The following is a 20,000-nucleotide window of genomic DNA, read 5'->3' as shown; positions in this document are numbered from 1 at the left end:
CATTGTTCTTCTGTTCTGATCGTTTCATTGGCCCTGAAAAGCCCCTGTGGTAAGGCGGTCAAATTATAAAGTATGTACTACGTATGGATGTAGGTTCCAGTGCGACTCGATTTGCCAACAGGAAAGATGAACAGCTAAAAATATCAAAATTACTGAAAGACCTTGCTGACAACGGAAATCATAGTTTGTTTCCCAAGACACATTTTGATCTGTGTATCTCATAAATGTTTGTCTTTTTAATTATCTTTTCGTGTAAATGCGAGAAATATCGTTACAGTACAATACAGGATAGTTTTTAGGGATAACAGTCAAGGCGGAGAAAGGCCAACCTAAAGTTTGTTGAACTCATATTTAGACTAAGTAACTGAACCTTTAATTGACCATATTCGTATTCTCAGTATTGGACTGGAACTAGCTGGCAATGGAGGCTATTGCGGGGGAATCCTTTCAAATGCAAATACTTTTTAATATATTTCCTCGCATTGGCCTCGATTTCACCCTGCGAGTAGAGCCCCTCTAAAACTCGCAGCGAGGGAGAAAGAGAGGCTCTGGAGAAATCGTGTCAAGTCTTTTAAGTCGCCGCAAGCCAAGTTTCTAGGCTAATCACTCCGGTCAAACCAACGCACAAGGGAGGCGTAATATTGAAGAAACTGTGGTATATTAAGGAAGAAAACCTTCATTAATTCATTTTTGTACAAAGACCTCTATTACGTGAAAGCAAACACACGCTAAAATTGAACTGTCGTCGTAGAATTTGATTCATTTGTTGACCAGTCTGAATCATAAAGAATGTATTTACAATATGGGGGATGAAGATAGGAAATCGTTTCTTCCTTAGTGAGAACGAGGAGGCCGAAGACAAAAGGACCAGGAAGAAAGAACGCAGGTATGCAATTTCTCTTAGCACAACCTCATCTCCAACAACGCCACCGAACACCGAAGGTGTGAAGTATACCTTCCCTTTTATTCGGATAAAGTATTACATGCAATGGCCTCATATCATGCAATACATGTACTTTCTTTTTTAAGATTCTGACTCCAAGGAAACTTTGTTAATGTTTCACGCCATTTATCTTGCTGTTATCTGCTTTCTCGTGATGGCCAACATTATTCTTGCTTTTCTGCTGTGGAGACGGTACAAGAACAAAGGTAATTTTGTTCTGCTTATTAAATTTGTCTAGTGGATATCGCTCACGGACTGCATCCCAGCGCTGCACGTTGTTAGAATCACAGTTCATGCGCTCCAAAGTTCATTCAGCTTTCCATCCATTTGGGGTCAATCCCCTGCCGTAACAATAGTAGAAGTCATTGAACAAAGGGCCCCCGGGTTGCCATTTGACTGTGGTCGGCCTCCTGTGACGTGTGGTCTTGTCGTCTTTGCCTCCAAGCACCAAATCGCGGCAAACTGCGCTTCACCAGGAGCCTACAACTCCCATAGTAGATATATGCAAAGGCATTTTCACAGATCAAGCTATTTTTAGACGAATTCTTAAATAAGTGACCATTCTCAATCACATGGGTAATGATTTCTCATGCAAGACTTGCTATTGGCTGGAAAGGTCTGGTAAAAACGCCGTTGCATGAGTACAACTAGTCATGTGCTCTTGAAGGAGCAGCTGATGAGAGGAGGGCCACACATTCAAGGGACCAAACCCGCTCCAACGCATTCCTCATAAATGGTTCCTTACCAGACAACATTTCTACCGTGGCGTGACATGTGTATGTGAAAGAGAAGATGATAAGCACAAAGACCAGAATATGTTTTGTTTTTTTCCTGCTTAGCTAGCTGCCATTAGATAAGATCACGCACTTTTACTGACCAGTTGAGACAAGGTAGCTTTCTTGGCATTTCACTTGGGGGTGTGCTTATTGTTGGTCTAACGCATGCTAGGATGCAAGCGTAAACATTTCAATTCTACAGTAGTAAAACGTAACTTTTCCTTTATAGATTCTTAAAAATATTTTTGCCTGCACTATTGGTTACGCCCATTCACAGGCGTGCATGTGTTTATTCCTGTGATTGTGTCAAACGGAAAAAAGACAGACGTTAAAGCTGCTTTTTAAAATTTTCTTTTTGCAGGCTCTGCAACAGAAAAATGGTAGGTACCAATACCAAATAAAATATCTTTCTCTTACGAAACAGCCTCCATATATCTCGATAGTTATTTAGTCTCCCACACCAAAGGACGAACTATAAGAATTTACCGCTGAGAAAGAACTCTTGCCCTCGGTGAAGTTTGGACTCGCTTGAGAAGACTTTAACCGACATCTCTGCCACCCAAGAACACTGGCACATTCATGACAGATACAAACGTTTTGGATATGATATCATCCAGATGTAAAATAAAAAGCAGCCTCTACTTACTTCTAGCTCAACAATATCCATTTGTATAAAGGGAAATAGGAACACCATTTTGAATTTCCGAGTATGGTAAAAACTTTGCTCGATCCCTTTGTCATTACAAAAAAATCAATATATATTTTTCATTTCTTTTGAAATGAAATAGCCGTTTGTTTGTGAAGACAATTTTTGCCGGATGTTCTACGTTCTTTTTTTACTAGTTGTGAATTAAATGAGAGTTACAACAAGCAGGACGATGCAAAGGTAACGGCGAGCATTTTTACAATTTATCATACACGTAGAAACTTAGAACTCGTTGGGTATTATTTCACCTTTGCACTTTGCGTCGTGATCATCATTACTCACTATCATCATCATCATCTTTATCATTATCATTTCCATCATCACCATAGACCTTATTCATAAATGGCGGTCAATTTATAATTCTTTTGTCGAAGTGCAAATTAGCTTACCAAGCCTCGATACCCTACAGTGAATTGAATAGAATTCTTGCTCTAAAATGAGCTGGAGAAGGCAGTAATCCTGAAACGGTGGTTTAAAATTAAATACTGAATACAACGCCATGAGAACAAACCATCGTTCCTTAATACCTAGTCTCTTTTTCTTTTCTTGCAACCACGTGACCTATAATCTCTAGAGACTCAAATAGGATATGAGTTTATGTTTGCAGCCATATTGGTGGTATATTTTATAACCAACAATGAAAACTAATGAGCGAACGTTGTTTTTTGCTCCAACATATTGATGATGCAGTTACATTGAAATCAATCAGCTGCGCATGAGATAATTAACCAGGTTGATATGTCAAATAAAATCTGCAGGGTCGTGAAGAAACTCTTCAAGAGTCCAGAGCTGATGTCTTATCGCACTCCACTGACGTTTTGTCTTTGCATTCACTCGCGGTAAGTGAAATGTCATTGGACACGACACAGCAATCCATCTACGACGCCTGCAAGCCCACACCAGCGAGGAGGAGTTGGGAATTTAGTCGAGAGCATGTCAACTTGATAAAAGAGATTGGAAAAGGTGCGTTTTGCCAAGTGGCCAAAGCAGAAGCTTGGAACATCAGTGGAATCAAGGGTCTTACAACGGTGGCAGTTAAAATGCTGAAAGGTAATTCGGTTTGCGATCAGTTTTGGCTCACGAAGTTATAATAATAATAATAATAATAATAATAATAATAATAATAATAATAATAATAATAATAATAACAATAATAATAATACTGATACTGAGAATGATAAGTAGACGATATTACATGGCCGAAGCGAAGTCAGCGAAGCGAACAAGTGAGAGATACTTTCCGCGCGAGAAGATACAATTCATATCCCTAAGCGGCCATGTAATGTTCTGTTTATTATATAGATATTGATGAAATGTCCAACCGAATTTTAAAAAACTTGTTTTATTCATTTTCGAAATGATGAAAAAGTGGTCTTCAACCGCTAAAACACTCATCTTGTGTAACATGAAATAAGATATGAAAGTTATGAAAAGCAAATAATGATAATGTAAAAATTGCAACAAAAATGTTAATGTAGTAGAGAAGAGTTATATTGAAGCACAAAAGTATCTCGCGTTTTATTGGCTAATAGTGTTCGTTACCATGACGATACCTACATTCGCACATGTGAAAGATAAATATGATATGTTCACTACGTGCGGTGAAGATATGATTTTTTAGTAAAAGGAGAAACCCTGGTAGTTCATCACTATCTATATAATAATGAACTTTATTTAAGTGCCCATTATATTTAGTGCTGGGCAAATCAAAGCAAATCAATTCACTTTAAATCATAGGTTGGTTTTTTTGAGTAGAGGGGGAAACCGGAGTACCGGTGAAAAACCTCTCGAGGAAACAATAAACTCAACCCTCACCTGTCTGGGAATCGAACCCTGCTCGCATAAAGGTGTAGCCCATTTTTTAAGCATCCTCGTGACACAAAAAAGCGTGATGTAATTGAAAGTTTGTGGGGGAATGCCCTGGCAATGTGACTAGTTTATCGAGCATGCACTCACAGCATTCGGAAAGCTAGAATTGCTTCAGGGTGTAGATATCCATGCATTAGTTTTACTCAACCACGTCTAATGATTATTTAGTAATTCACCGAGGAATCATGATATTCTCATTATCTCCTCAGTTTTAACACAATTCCTGAGCTCCTCTGGCCTTTTAATAGAAGTGGCACACGTTGTAAGCCTCAGAAATAGCAAATATTAATAATTTTATTAATATTAATTAATTAATTAATTAAATTATTAATCTTTATTAATCTCCTTGTATCTTTACTTTGCTAATATAACTGTTAAACAAGGTGAAAAAATAATTGAATTCAATTAAATTACGCACCCTCCTTGACAAAGTCACCAAACCCTTGCCCTCCTCTCTCTGCGTCTTTTTTTTTTTTTTACATTCTTGGGTAAATAGAGTATCGCACAGAATCATTTTACCTTCTTGATATTCTACAGAAAATGCTTCGGATTCAGACAGGAAAGATCTACTGTCAGAACTGGCGTTGATGAAAAATCTGAGACCGCATCCTCATGTCATCAACCTGATGGGTTGCGTCACGAATTCTGGTAAATCCCGGCATTGATATTAGGGACCTTTAGAACAGAGGACGAAATGACAACGAGCACGAATTTTCCGTTCTGAGCACGCGCACTTCGAAAAATGTTGGCCACTCGTTGGCCTCCAAACTTTATGCGCATGCTCAGTACGGAAACCTCGTACTCGTACTCGTTGTCATCCTCGTCCACCGATCTAAAGGTCCTTATTAAGCAGGCGCTGTGTCTGAATGAGTGAACAAGTGAGTTTAGCAGTAGAGTGTCAATCTCAACTGAGTTTTCCCCCGGAATACGCTCATTCTAGAGTTCGTACCGAGTTTATGTCTTTAGCAGATTAGCATATGTTGTTATGGCGGCCGGTCACGTTTGAGAGGGCTCTGTCGTCTTACGGCGCTAAGTTAACGATGTCTACAATCGGACAAGTGAAGGACCTTCTAAAGAAGGAACAATAACCGATTCACTCTAAATTGGAAACTATGACTACCAAAGTTAGTGTTTCCATGTTCTTTTTGTTTCCTCGAGCTCGCCAGTATTAAATGTAACATCGATAGGTAACCTGGGCGCCAACTAGGACACCGAATAGTTTATTTTGCCACAATGCTCAAACACTTGTACTTGATACAATAGAAACATCATTGGCAACTATTAAACGTTCGTAACAAAATTAGGTAACCACGTCAAGAGGAATTAAAATTGTATTGTATTGTATTGTTTCAGAAAGGTCATTCCTTTTACCGCTATTTCGAGTAAATCTTTTTTTCGCCCGATGCGAGGGAATCCGGAATCAGCAAATGTGAGACTTTGGAATCCGAAATCCAGAGAGGGGAATCTGGAATCCATTGTATGGAATCCAGAATCCACAGATTTCGATGGAATCCAGGATCCATTTCGGCGGAGACCATTAGTTTGGAATCCGAAATCCACGATTCGGGATCCGCGGTCCACTATTCGGGATCCAGAATCCACGCGCTGGGATCTGGATTCCGAAGGCAATCTGGATTTATTTACATAGGGCGATTTTTTCCTTCGTTGCGTTGCAAAAACTGATAATATCAAAAGGCAACGTTTCGGTCTCTTCATTCTTCCATCATTTAAATGATACCATACAATACAATACATACCTAATTGACCGCTCCCCATAGGGGCTTTTCAGGGCCAATGGAACACAATCAACGAAACTACAGAAAACAACAACAACTGTTAAGAACCCCAACTGGCCGGAGGCAAACCAATTGTCTATTTACAAGTGCAGCTGGGAAGTTGAACCTGGTACTACCAGGAACAAATTCAACGAGTGGTTAGAACGGGTCTTGAACCCGGGATATCCGGATCTCAAGGCAAGCACCCTAACCACTGGGCCACCCTGCCTCCATAAAATATGCAACGGGTATGAACATCAGTTTCAAGACGTGTAAATTAACTTGCAAACTCTCTTTAGACCTCCGCGCCGACAGAGTCAGCTTGAACGCAATCTCTAAGCCACCTAAACGTGCAAAGTGGGGTTTGTCCGCGTGAAATACGTAGTAATAGTTAATAACAGCACGCGATCGCAAGACTACAAGTACTGTATATGGAGTGTTAAATAATATTTTGCAGATCCGTTGCTTGTTTTGATCGAGTACATCCCTTATGGGGACTTGTTGGGATTCTTAAGAAAGAGCCGGGGTCTTAATGACACATACTATAAGGACCCAGACGTAAAACCTCGGACAAATCTAACGTCGCAGCAAATGATGCAGTTTGCTTGGCAGATTGCCGACGGGATGCGGTATCTCTCCTGTAACAAGGTAAGCTTGAATTTAACTTGCTTTTTCATAAATTTCTCAAGATTCAGAAAGTTTAATACATTCACCCATCTTCGGAATCAATATAATAAAACAAACTTCAAGGCTACTCGAGAGAAGGAAAGTTCATATTAAGGATTATTCTATTACTCCGTTAAATGCCATAGGTTACAATTTTTGCATGAAACGAATCTAAATTGAATGCAAGACGATGGTACTTTCTCTCTCGGCATTTTAACAGGTGTTCTTTTTTCAAATTTTATTTTTGTTGTCTTATAATATTTTTTACAGATAATCCACCGTGATTTAGCGGCGAGAAATGTTCTTGTTGGCGAAGGGGAGAAATGCAAAGTGACGGATTTTGGAATGGCAAGAAATGTGGAACAGGGTGATATCTACACCAAACGAAGTCGGGTTAGAATTTAGATATCATCGAATTCATGACTCTTTTTAAGGTTATCGGGTGTACTTTGGAAATATCATAGAATTTCTCTTTACCCATTGAGTCCACAAGTGTAAGGGGCCAGATCGATTTGAGATGGCGGGTACTGTGGAACAGGCTATCTCACCGAAGGGAGTCGACTTTTTTGTTAAATCATGAGATATATTTAACAAATAACGGACTTTCTACATTCCATTTTGTCCATAGACATTTGGAGTCTGTTAAGCATGTGTTGCCTTTAATGCGCTGCACTTAGCTTATGGAGAAAGGCTACACAGGACGATCAAGCCCACTCTTCCATCTCTGACTTCTTAAAGGTTTATGGACTTTATTCGCGCAGCGGCCATATTGGCAATAAACAATAGATTTCGTATCCCGAGCCTCGAGTTGAAATGTTCGGGAACGAGTTTCGGTTGGGCAAAACAAAAGTTTTCAATCCCTCGGGACTTCAACGAGGTAGCCGTGTGATTAAGGCCCATTGGGAAGAAAAACCTTAAATGACAATGACCACAACCAGGTTTTCTGAGCCCGCGAGACTGAGCACCCCCAGCAAACCGTTGTTTTAACGAAAACCGCTGGTCAGCAACCTGGTTCTGGTCATTGCTCTCTAGGGTCTTCCCATTGGGAAGGGCTGACCAAGTTGACTATTAGAACTCAGGGGATGCTACTGAATGGCCAGGGTGGGCTTTGTATTTATGGCGTTCTTTTTAGAACCACAGATTTCTGACCTGTTCACAGCGACAGAATATCCAATCTTGATTGAGATTAATCACCCTGTCCTAGCTGTCTGGCTAAAACAGTTTTTCACGGCAGGTTGCCTGTTAATTAGTCAATTGTTAATCAATAAGTTATTTATGTATTTATTTATTCATTTTCTTCAAAAACAGGGTCGCCTGCCTGTCAAGTGGACTGCTCACGAGGCTTTGCTATATGGAACATATACAACACAAAGTGATGTGTAAGCACTATTTCTTGAAAGCTTTTTACCTTTAAGGGAGACCAGGAAGGCTCTAAAATGTGATTTTCATTTGGAGGTGTTACATATTACAGCCGGCGAAAACCTGTTTACGTTTTACGAAATCGGAAAATTCAATTAAAACTATCTGTTTTGGTTTTTGTTCTAAAATTGGCATCGGTAATTCCCCATTGGCAATCCTCGTACTAGTGTAAGAGTATTCGAATAGCACGTGAAAACTGAAAAACATGCTAGCGTTGGGCTTGTTTCTGTCTACTGAGATATCGATTATTCAAAGAAAGTTGCGAATAAAATCGTCATGAAAGATCAAAGCGCGCATACAGGAAATTAACTAGCCTTATCATAAAATTACAGTTTCCTCGATTGTGTTTGGTTTTAAAAAGTCCCATTTTCCGCCAATTTACTTGCCAAGTCGTTATCGGAGAGTTTGTCATCGGACAGTTCAATAAGCCAATCACATTCAAAGTTGTAGTTTAAATCATCCAATCACAACCTTGGTTTCAATCACCATAGAAACAGTGGACAGGCTTTCTTTTTTTTCATAGCGACCTTGAACAATCTACGCCTCCTTTCGTTTGTCAGTCTTTTAATGCAAATTTTCCCTTTCTTTCATAACTTGGCTCTTCTTGTTTTCTCGGAAACTGTAATTTTTATGATTAATTGGTAAGAGGACTTGTGGTAAACAAATCGAGCTCCCGCTGCGCGGACGTTCGATTTTGTTATCACTCGCATGCGATCTCGACCCCAGAGCTCTTCTCTTGACTGAGGGGGAGAAGAGCTCTGGGGAGCCCTGAAGCAAAGTGTCTCCTCATTGGGTTTCGTGAAGAACAATCAAAAGCGTCTCTAATTGGTGCGTTCATGTTAACACGAGGAGTGAGCAAGCGCCGTAAGGTTCAAATAGCCAATTTTTGGCTATAAGAACCCTACGGCGCATTTTCTCCTACATAGAGTTTCCCAGAGCCTTGGGTCGATCCGAGGCTCTGGTGACGAGAATGCACTCGCATGATTACAGACCGAATCGGACTGAGTCGTATAACGGCAATCCGATCGACACCACAATCCGATTTCCTTTGATAAAGATTAGAATTTCGGCAGGTGATATCCTAGGTCTTGAAGCAAATATATCACCTTGATTTACTGATCTCCATTTTGTTTTTAAGGTGGAGCTTTGGCGTTGTCCTTTACGAGATATTTACTGTTGGTATGTAGTTTTTTGTCGCCATTGGGTATTTGAGTAGTAATGTAGCAACGGCTGCATGTAAATGAATGTGCGAAAAGGAGTTGGAGAAACACATGATATTGCCAGAACTTGAAGTTACAAAAAGGTCACACACAGTCCAATCAACAAATATGAAAACAAAGTAATTGAGATTTCTCCATACAGAGTCCTTTTTAGTTCAGTGGATAGAGCGTCTGCACGATATACTCCGAGGATCTTCGAGGATTCAAATCCTTCAAGGATGTTTCCAACATCTTGTCGCATAATGAGTGAATGAATGAATGAACGAACGAACGAGTGAGTGAGTGAGTGAATGAGTAAACAGGAAACACTAAATCTTTATTGCGTCTTACTCTCCAAAGGGAGGTATCGGTCTCGTTACAATAAAGGTGATGATATCTACTAGAATAACTAATTAACTAAAAGATCATACAATTAGATAGTCGTATAAACATGACAACTTTCTTTAATTTTCCAGACATGTTTCGACGGTACATCCGTCATCTTCAGTGTTACATATTTTGAAATCGCCGTTGAATTTAAAGATGACGGATGTACCGTCGAAACATGTCTGGAAAATTAAAGAAAGTTGTCATGTTTATACGACTATCTATATTGTTGCTGCTATCTAGACCTTTTGGATCATACAATTACTTGTAATACGATTGGTATAAGATTATTATTTTAATTATTTTGCATTTAGGAGTGAGTGAGTGAATGAGTGAGTGAGTGAGTGAGTGAGTGAGTGAGTGAGTGAGTGAGTGAGTGAGTGAGTGAGTGAGTGAGTGAGTGAGTGAGTGAGTAAACAGTAAACAGTAAACAGTAAATCTTTATTGCGCCTTACTCTCCAAAGGGAGGTATCGGTCTCGTTACAATAAAGGTGATGATATCTACTTGATATCATCAAGTATCATCAGTGAGTGAGTGAGTATCAAGTATCATCAGTGATATCATCAGTGAGTGAGTGAGTGAGTGAGTGAGTGAGTGAGTGAGTGAGTGAGTAAGTAAACAGTAAACAGTAAACAGTAAATCTTTATTGCGCCTTACTCTCCAAAGGGAGGTATCGGTCTCGTTACAATAAAGGTGATGATATCTACTTGAATAACTAATTAACTAAAAAGATCATACAATTACTTGTAATACAATTGGTATAAAATTATTATTTTAATTATTTTGCATTTAGGAAGTCTTTTCTCTTCTGAAACATTAAATATGTGTATTTACCTATTATCTTTGAAGTGCTTTCGTTTTCTAGGGTAAGTAAATACCTAATTTTATCCTCATCATTAAGGCTTTTGAAAACAACATCGTGTGTTGAAAGGAGAGAATGGAGCTCATTTCTAATGTTATCGTACCCTGGGCAATACATCAAGAAGTGCCGCTCATCTTCTACATAGCCTCTATTGCAGACTAAACACGTTCTTCCATCTACTGGGATTGGTGCACCTCTATTTTCGTATTTCCCAGTCTGTATTCGCAAGCTATGAACCCCCAGACGCAATTTTGTCATACTTATTCTATGTGCTGGGTTTCTGATAGTTTTGAGATAGTCTTCCAATTGGTAGTCGAATTTGACTTCTTTGTGTGTAAATTTCTCTCTAGAGCCTTCGGAAGTGTTGTTGCGAGCCTTCAGCCAATTTCGAATGTAGTCCTTTTTAAGCTGATTCTTTATGGAGGAACTAGCATTCTTAATGTGTAGTTGGTTTGATGTATTGCCTATAGAGTGCATTCGTATAGTTTCGTCATTATTTAACACATCAAAAAATTGGCTGTGACTTTTTGCGTGATGAAAGGCTTCCTTTAATAGAGGGTTGACTGTTTTATGCTGTAATCTAAGCGAGTAACTAAATATTGAAGCTTTTATGTCTATACTTAAAGTGGGTGAGTGAATAATAGTAATAGTAATAGTAATAGTAATAGTAATAGTAATAGTATTCTTTTATTGGGCCTTACACTCCAAGAGAAGAGGTATTGGTCTAGTTACAATAATGGTTTGCACATTAACTAATAAAAATACAAAATAATATTTACCATATCCGTATACAATGAATTATAAAATTCATAGCGCTTATTACATTCGTGAATTAAGAATCACTTTTGTTTTTTGAAACATTTTAATGTTTCAAAACTCACATATTTCAAACGCTGACACTCGTTACACCAATTTAAGTGATAACGAGAAGACGAAGTATTTACTTACAGCAGGAAACAAGGTTACATTTAAAATAATAGGTAAATATATTCAATGCATTTAAAAATGGATATATTTGGGGATTGTCGAAAATCTCTACATCATGGTTGGCTAACAAAACCAACGGGTTGTTTCTTTACGAAATAATTTTGCTCCATCGGCAACATACTAATGTGAGCATCCCTGCGATTAAATAGTATTGTGTTCCACAATTCAGTGATAAGTTAAGCTCACTGGGTTTTTTTAATTTGTTCTAAGGTAGGTTGGGGCCATCTCGAAAGCCCCTTTTGGGCACCAAACACAACTTGTATTGTAATAGCAGTAATGTACTTGAGCTATTTAATTAATCAATAGAACCTAACTTTCCTAACTTTTTGTCAAGACACCTCATTTGTAAACAGTGTGAAATGAAATCAACCACGAACCATGAGCAACACCCGCAACCTTCTCCCTAGGGTCTTTTCGGCATTCAAAATGGCGGCTATGTTGAAAGCCGAAAAGATCCAGGGGACGAGGTCTAGGAAATTAGCAACGCTTCAAGTTGCTTTATAGCAATGAAAATGGAATATGCTTGCCCCCAACCCCACCCTTCTCCGACGGTGCTTGCCCTCGAAGTGACTCAACCTACAAACCTTTGTCGTTGAATCCACAGGTGGATGTCCATATCCAGGAATAAGTGGCTACCAGATTGCTAACTTGCTAAAGAAGGGTTACGGGATGCCCAAGCCAAAACATGTTGATCAAAATTTGTAAGTATCCTTTCTGCAACGAATAAACACTATATGGCATTGGTAGCAAGAGGAGATGGTATTGCTATCGATTCACTGTCAATTAGATACGAAAAGACATTCATAGAGTTAAACAATCACAGCAGCAGGGGCAGATCCATACCGGTTTCCACCGTATTACGGAAATTGGTCAGAAACACGGGAAAGGAAACTTTCGAAAGTTAAAATCCAAAACATTGCCTGGCGAGCATGCCCCCGGACTCCCCTAGAAACTTTTTCGTTGTTTTGGAAATCGGTCATTATTTATCCTAGATCCGCCCCTGAACAGTGTGGTCCAAATCCCGCTATGATCACTTTAATTAAGGAAGGGGGGGGGGGGAGGGAGGGGGGAGGTGGCTCTTAAATACCGACTCACAACCATATTTGGTAAGTCAAGTGACCAAAACAGAAAATGCCTAAAAACTCAGCGAGTTAACTATGTACAGTACGAGAGCAGTCTAACACAAAATCTGTAGCATGGATTAAAAAAAAAAGTTATCTTTAAAAAATTATGACGTCATAAGGCCCTCCTTTGATACTTTTTTCAAAATACCAGTTCCATTTTCCGTTCGAATAAAAATTCCATGCTACAGTTTACGAAAACTGATGGGATGGTTCACATCCGGTGAAAAAACCGCTTCTTCCTTGCGTTTTCTGAGAGTTTTTAACGTGTTTTTCACTGAAATGCACGCAGAGGACTGCGACTAATTGCGCATGCGCCTTCTGATTTAGGTGATGTCAGACTGCCGTTGAGAAAGTTACTTCAAAGAACCATCCACGCAATCTTTTTTTAGGGCTTTTGGCTAAAAGGTTCTTTAGCAACCATTGTCTTTCTGTAGTTAAGTGCCGCCCTCTCGACACCACTCAACATGAGATGAACTTAAACTTTTAATCGCCGTCAATACGTCTTTTAACAATTTCCAGGCGTCATGCATGGGTGCTTATTTTCATAAAGAGTATTTGAGTTTATTAAAAACTATCATTGGATAATGCAATTCTGGAGTTTTTATGGTTATGAACAAAGTAGCATTACGCTTACTCTGGGAGCAGAGCTGGTGCATTTTTGAAGCCAATGATTGAGCGAGCTAGTCTTCTAGGATAGGGGTCATCCACTAGATTAGCCTTTGCTATTTTGATGATCCCAACTCGCTCCCTATTTTGTTGTTACACCTTAGCTGTACTCTCTTTTGTTGCCTATGTACATTTAACCTATATATCATGTGAAACTGAGTTGAGTTAAGTAGATCCTCTTGTCTTGTCTTGATAAGGACGATAAATTAACCGTAGGCTCCGCCACGAAACCCTCCAACTTTCATAACACTGTGTGACGTAAAGGAATCCACACACTAATCACTAAGACTAGGGCATGGAGTTCCCGGCACTGTGGTCTGTCCTCTGTGGTATATGATGCATATATGTGGGATTGAAATCGCTCGATATACTAGCTTTAGCAAGTTACTCTACAAACTGAGGAGAAATTAAGATATGATGATGATGGCTACAGGACGAGTTTTCAATTCCAAGCATGTGCATTAGATTTGGAAGTCGATTTTGCTTTCAACATAAAACTCGTACATAAACTCCAATTTAAGGTCACCATTATCGTTTCAGATACAATATTATGCTCCAGTGTTGGCAGCAGAAGCCGAACGACCGACCAACGTTCTCTATGCTGAAAAACAAGTTGTCGACAATGATACAAAATGATGAGGTAGGTTGACAACGTTGGCGCTGTATTAGAGAATCCTGCGAGCGATCGTGTCTTCATTTCTCAAGAAGAGACAAGTCTCGAGATCTTCAGTATTACAGAGAACAGGCTAGTTGCTACATGCAATTTACAAACGGTTAGACACTTAGTCTTGTCGGAAAAGGAACTCAAAATCAAATGTTGTATCACCTGTTCCATAAACTGCTGTTATGAGTGCAAGACTTCACCAATATTGAATGGAAAATGCGCGTGGCCTGTACTTTGGGACACGATGTTGTGGTTTTGTTGAGGGGCATATTCCCAAAGCCGCCTTTTTTATTGATACGTAGGGCGCCCTTTGTTTTATTTTCTAGGCAGATCGCATGGATGTATTAAGCCAAAGCCAGCGCCATTCCCTTAAGACATGCAAGTTTATTATTATTAACACCTCAATTATCTTACTCTTGTAAAATTGGATGACTTAATATTTTCCCTGTGATAATTTCATTTCATTGCATTTTCAGGAAATATATATCAACATGCAAGAATATAATACCGACGATTATGGATACATAGACGATCTTTTAGAATAAAGGAAGATTACAATGGATTTCTTTAATGGATATTGAGGAATTCTTTAATGGATATTGCTAACAAGCTTAGCATTCAAATGAACTAACATCGTGGACGAGAAAAGCAATGACTATTATAATGGCAAAAATACGTTAGAAACATTATTTAACGAAGCTGACAAAGTTATTGTGCATACGTTCTGCGCATCTCGATATACTCGAGTTTCCTATGGATGGTGGTTACTAATACATGGATATTTTTGCGCGGTTTAAAACTATAGGGGTAAATTGGGGGTAACCTTTCATTTTTCAGAGATAATTAAGCTTCAATATGAAAAAGAACGTTAAACATTGCTTTGTAGTACTAATATTGTGGATCAATTAGTAATGGTAATAGGACTAAGTGGAATACACTTTAGGGAGTAATCGGGCGAGTAATTTCGAGCACGATTACTCCCTGAATTGTACGACACGAAGTCCTATTATCAGTTGATCGTAACTATCACAAAATACGAGAAGATAACGGTGATAAATTTTTAGAGCTTAATCTGATCAACTTTCACTAGTCTTAATATTTCTTTTTAGCTCTGGAAAAAGAAAAATGATTCAAGTTCAGCTAGCGCGCGCTTCATAACTCATACAACTGTCCAATTACTAACTGTCCTATTAATGCTGAAATGAGGGCTATTGATAGCCAATCAGATTCGAGAATTTTGTGACATAGTTACGATTATCTTTGAAAAATACGTGGTTACCCCCAATTTTCTTTTTGGATTTCAATAACTCTTTAAAAGATCTGCCTGTCCGGGAGTTTCGCAGATTCATATCATAAACTGCGAAAAAATACTTTTCAAAAAAGTAAGCACCGTCTTTAGGCTGCATTGACACAATTAAGAATTTATGTTCCCCAAGTGTTCATTTTACTTTATTTGAAGACAGGCGACGTCCTTTTGAACCATGGATAAAACATGATTTAAAGATGGGATGATCATCACAGCAGAAAGAGAAACTTTATAGCGCTTGCCTAAAAGTTCTTAGGAAGAGGAATATCAAGTTTAGTTTCCGACCACTAAGGCATCGGTTTGGCCATCTCCCTGCCAGGAAGACAGGATAAAGTGTATAGTCCGTTTTAATTAAGGTTCTGAATTTCAGAAAAGAAGAAGTGGTCTCTTTTAATTTGACTGGGAACAAAGCCTCCATATTCAAAAAGACTTTACAATGAATTTCTATCAACGACGATCCAAAACAGTTTTCTCCGAGAGAGACAAATGCTTGCACTGAAGCATAGCAGGAGCCCATTACCCGGAGCTTCCATCTGTATTGTACCCTTGAGTCAACCCTGTCCCGTATCTTTCTATTTTTAGAACTACTACATTTTGACGTATGTGACGTATGTGACTGAGAACATACTTGAAGTGGTTCACATACGTCACATATGTATGTGACGTAATAAATGGCTGACTATTGTGAAAACACCCAGTAAAGCCCCCCTGCAAGGTGCTTCTAAAAATAGAAAGATACGGGACAGGGTTGACTCAGAGGGTTAATATGGAAGATGGAGGCTCCGGGTAATGGGCTCCTGAGCATAGTTGATAGAAGGGATTCGTCGTGAACGCGGCAAAACAATCGATGGCTTGTATCTGACGTCACGGCGGCCATGTTGGTGTACAGAACAATCCAGAAGAATGTGTTTTGGGAATTTGACTCTATTATTATGGGAAACTTGTGGGTCCATTTTCTGTTGTTTTGTACACAAACATAGCCGTCTCGTCATGTGGATGCAAGCCAAGAATAAGCCCATTTTCGGTGTTGACTATAGCGGTCACGTAATCACGAGTGTGCACACTCAACAGCCAATATTGTTGTAAACTATGACAGAAGGTATTTCATGAAGTGGGATTTAGCCAAGAATATCTGCATCTGTATATGTTTTATTAATCGGTAACGCTTGTTTGCATAAGAACCGATGTAACTACGTAGAATGTACAAACAAATAATCAATCTTGTGACGCAAATTACAAGTTCACACATTATGCAATTACGCATCTATAAATAAACGAAATAAATAGACTATAAATAAATAATGAAATAATCAATGACATGTACAATAAAGTTATTCTCTACTATACTGTAGCTGCAAAAAGCCAATTGAGGTCAGGTCACAGAGCAAATTTCCCAAGCATTTACCCTAGAACTAAAGGCAGTGAGGTTTGGGGGAATAAACAACCTCCTCAGGGAGGCTGTTCCAGACAGGGATAGTACGTGGGAAGAAGGAAAATTTGAAGACATGGTTAAATACCATATCATGAGATCGTCTTGTTTGAGATTGGGAGAGAGTCACATACTTAAAGAGATCCACCCCATTAAGGTTATGGAAAGACTTATTACATGAAATTTAATCGTTGACACTCTCGACGCACGGAAAGTATAGTGGCCAATCTAGGACGTTGAGCATGTAAGAGACACTTAAGTTACGAGAGTAGTCTCGAAAAGCGAAGCGGGCAGCCCTGCGCTGTACTTTCTCAAGGTTTGAAATATTCCGCTGAGTATAGGGATCTCAAGCACAACAAGCATGTTCAAGAGACGGCCGTACGAGAAAAAGATACAATTTGGCCTTAGTTTCGCGAGTACAATGATAAAAATTACGAGAAATAAAGTTGAGTGTTTTTGAACTCTTTTTGACGACGTAGTCACAATGATTGTTTAGGCGGAGGTCAGATGAAATGATGACTCCAAGATAAGAAAGTGCATCGGTCCCTTTAAGAGCTTGGCCATTTAGGAAATAAGTAGTGACGACTGGGGATTTATTTCGAGTAAGGTGCATAGAATAATTTTTTCCCCAAGAAGAAAGAGTCTGATTAAAGTGGTTCAGGTGATTTAGAAGAAGAGAGGCCAAGATAAATGATACAATCGTCAGCAAACAGGCGAATTTGAGAAGAAATATTATCAGGAAGATCATTAATGTAAATAAGAAAAAGTAAAGGCCCCAAGACAGACCCTTGGGGGACGCCTGAGATGACACTGCAGACCTCAGATTGACACCCACCAACCACAGTAGTTTGTGTACGATTAGACAGAAAAGACTTAATCCAAGTTAGCGTCTGACCACATATGCCGTAGGAGGCAAGCTTGAGAAGGAGCCTTTGATTCGGAACAGAATCAAAGGCCTTTGAGAAATCAAGAAGGATGAGATCAGTTTGCAGCTTATGATCAAAGTTTGAAGTAAGGTCGTGAAGGGTGAGAATCAATTGAGATTCGCATAATAGGCCTTTGCGGAAACCATGCTGAAGAGGTGAAAGCAGTGAATGCTTATCCAAATGAGACATAATGTTGTCAAGGGTTTTACAGAGAACACAATTCAATGAGATTGGTCGGTAATTTGAGGGGCTTGAGCGAGATCCCTTCTTGTAAACCGGTGAAACTAAGGCATGCTTCCAGTCAAGAGGCAATTCGCCAGTATCAAGAGAAGACTGATAAATTACCTAAAGGACTGGGGAGATGACATTACTAGATATCTTAGGTAAGTAGAGTGGGATTTGGTCAGGTCCAGAGGCCTTTGAGGGGTTAAGATTTGATAACAGTTTGGAAATGCCTGAAACACTGACAATAATATTGCCCATTGGGGCAAAGGGAAAGGGGGCAGTTTCTGGCATGTCATCTACATTTTCTTTAGTGAAGACAGATTGAAAGAATTCATTGAGAATGCTGGCCTTGTCAAAGTTTGAACTACAGTGCCTGCCCTGAGCAGTGAGTTTTGGTATACCCACACCATCTTGCCTTTGTGACTTTACATACATCCAAAATTTCTTAGGGTTTTCAGTCATGTTGTCAGATAATATAGAGGAAATGTAGTTATTTCTAGCATGCTTAAAGCATTGTTTAGTTAGGCGCCTAAAGTTCTTAAAGTGATTCCATGCCTCTGCAGCGTTTTTTTTGTTTAGCAACGTTATAGAGGCGCTTTTTTCCTAACCATACGCCTAATGCTCCTGTCAAACCAAGGATTTCAGTTAAACGACTTCATAATCTTCAACTGAACGTGCTTTTTTACATTCCTCATCAGCATTTCTTTGAAAGAAACCCACATTTGTTCAACCGACGGCATATTTATAATTATGGAGGAGAGGAAATTCTCACATTCATTTGCACGATCATGAAGAGAGTTCTCAGAGTTTTCACGCTTAAAAGCAAACACTTCCCGTGGCTTGGACTTATTTATATAAGCTTTATAAAGTAGTTTGGTAGTTACTATGTTCACTAAGACTGGGTATAATATCAACAGTGAGCAAGCGAGGGCTTTGATGTAAATAAAAGGTACAAAATATTAGATGTTGTTCTTGTGGTACGCGTAGGATTGTCAACAAGTTGATGGTGATAATCCTGCATGGTATCAAATAACAATTGACAATGGTGCGGATCACGAGCTCCAGATTTAACTGACCAGAGATCCCAGTCTAATTTCCTCAAGTGATTTCCCAAGCTCATGAAGTTGTAAAATAGGAGAGCCTGGGGCAAAATAAAAACAGACAACAAAACATTGAGAAGCTTGAGTTTTGACCATGTATAGTCCTCATGAAACTGGATTTAAACTTGGAAAGAATGTTAACGCTATGATTACTTTGGCAAACGTTCATTATGTTGGAATAGGATGAGAGTTCGGGGAATAAATATTGAATCTTTGATCTCAACCCAAGTATTTTGTTGGTTTAAGTTTTCAGTCAGTGACTTAAGTCTCCACTTAGGCAGATGGCAAAAGTTAACTTGTGCTTAATACACTAAATGCTTTTAATTTCACGCCAAATGCCTGTTTTTTCATTTTTCAATCGGAATACTCATATTTAACGGATCTTGACAATTCATCACTTTTGTTTAGCCTGACAACTTTTCCTATTCGTATTTCACAAAACTGCGATGAAGTCTATATATTAACACAGGTAGAAGAAGCATCAAAGAAGCGGAAATGAAACAGAAGACTAAAAAGCAGAGCAGGCTGCAAGTTCCACAATTCCCTGCTAGAAGAGGTATCTTTTCTTTTTGCCCTCCGTCAGCCCAACGAACGCAAAAGAAAAGAGACTTCTGCTAGCAGTGAACTGTTCTAACCTTATGTGTGACAAGATCTTACCACGCATCTTAATTCCTGCATTCGCGCATAACCACAAGTCCCTGCGCTTTTGACCACAAGCCCTTGCGTTTCGAAGAAAAACGTGTTCTTCTCCCGATTAGAAAGCTGTCTCTTTCGTTCTCTTCAGGCTCACTCTCTGCGGCAGCAATAATACCATCAATAATGCACGCAATTTAATTGCTTCTCCCCTTTGATCTATTAGAGGACAGAAGCATAGCTGCCGTCACCATCAAAATCTTTTAATTTTTGTTACATAAAACAAATACATTCCATATTGCCGTGCGTCTGTTCATTAATGTAATAGGTCACAGGA

General features: G+C 39.1%; 1 protein-coding gene across 1 annotated transcript in view; it reads left to right on the top strand.

The window, feature by feature from the left end:
• LOC137981956 (proto-oncogene tyrosine-protein kinase receptor Ret-like) overlaps positions 1 to 15,271 on the top strand; it is a 28,711-nt gene extending 13,440 nt beyond the window's left edge. The window contains exons 5-17 of the mRNA XM_068828980.1: positions 839 to 886; positions 1,030 to 1,149; positions 2,081 to 2,099; positions 2,563 to 2,605; positions 3,184 to 3,475; positions 4,832 to 4,942; positions 6,527 to 6,717; positions 7,006 to 7,128; positions 8,044 to 8,114; positions 9,293 to 9,333; positions 12,195 to 12,291; positions 13,921 to 14,020; positions 14,521 to 15,271. Of these exons, the coding sequence (XP_068685081.1) occupies positions 839 to 886; positions 1,030 to 1,149; positions 2,081 to 2,099; positions 2,563 to 2,605; positions 3,184 to 3,475; positions 4,832 to 4,942; positions 6,527 to 6,717; positions 7,006 to 7,128; positions 8,044 to 8,114; positions 9,293 to 9,333; positions 12,195 to 12,291; positions 13,921 to 14,020; positions 14,521 to 14,589 (1,325 nt within the window). The 3' untranslated portion in view covers positions 14,590 to 15,271. The remainder of the gene's footprint in view (positions 1 to 838; positions 887 to 1,029; positions 1,150 to 2,080; positions 2,100 to 2,562; positions 2,606 to 3,183; positions 3,476 to 4,831; positions 4,943 to 6,526; positions 6,718 to 7,005; positions 7,129 to 8,043; positions 8,115 to 9,292; positions 9,334 to 12,194; positions 12,292 to 13,920; positions 14,021 to 14,520) is intronic.
• The last annotated feature ends 4,729 nt before the right edge of the window (positions 15,272 to 20,000 follow it).

The sequence above is a fragment of the Montipora foliosa genome, chromosome 13, assembly GCF_036669935.1.
Source record: "Montipora foliosa isolate CH-2021 chromosome 13, ASM3666993v2, whole genome shotgun sequence".
Classification (NCBI taxonomy): domain Eukaryota; kingdom Metazoa; phylum Cnidaria; class Anthozoa; order Scleractinia; family Acroporidae; genus Montipora; species Montipora foliosa.
The sequence above is the reverse complement of the archived record's forward strand: the minus strand, read 5'-3'. Positions and strand labels throughout refer to the sequence as shown.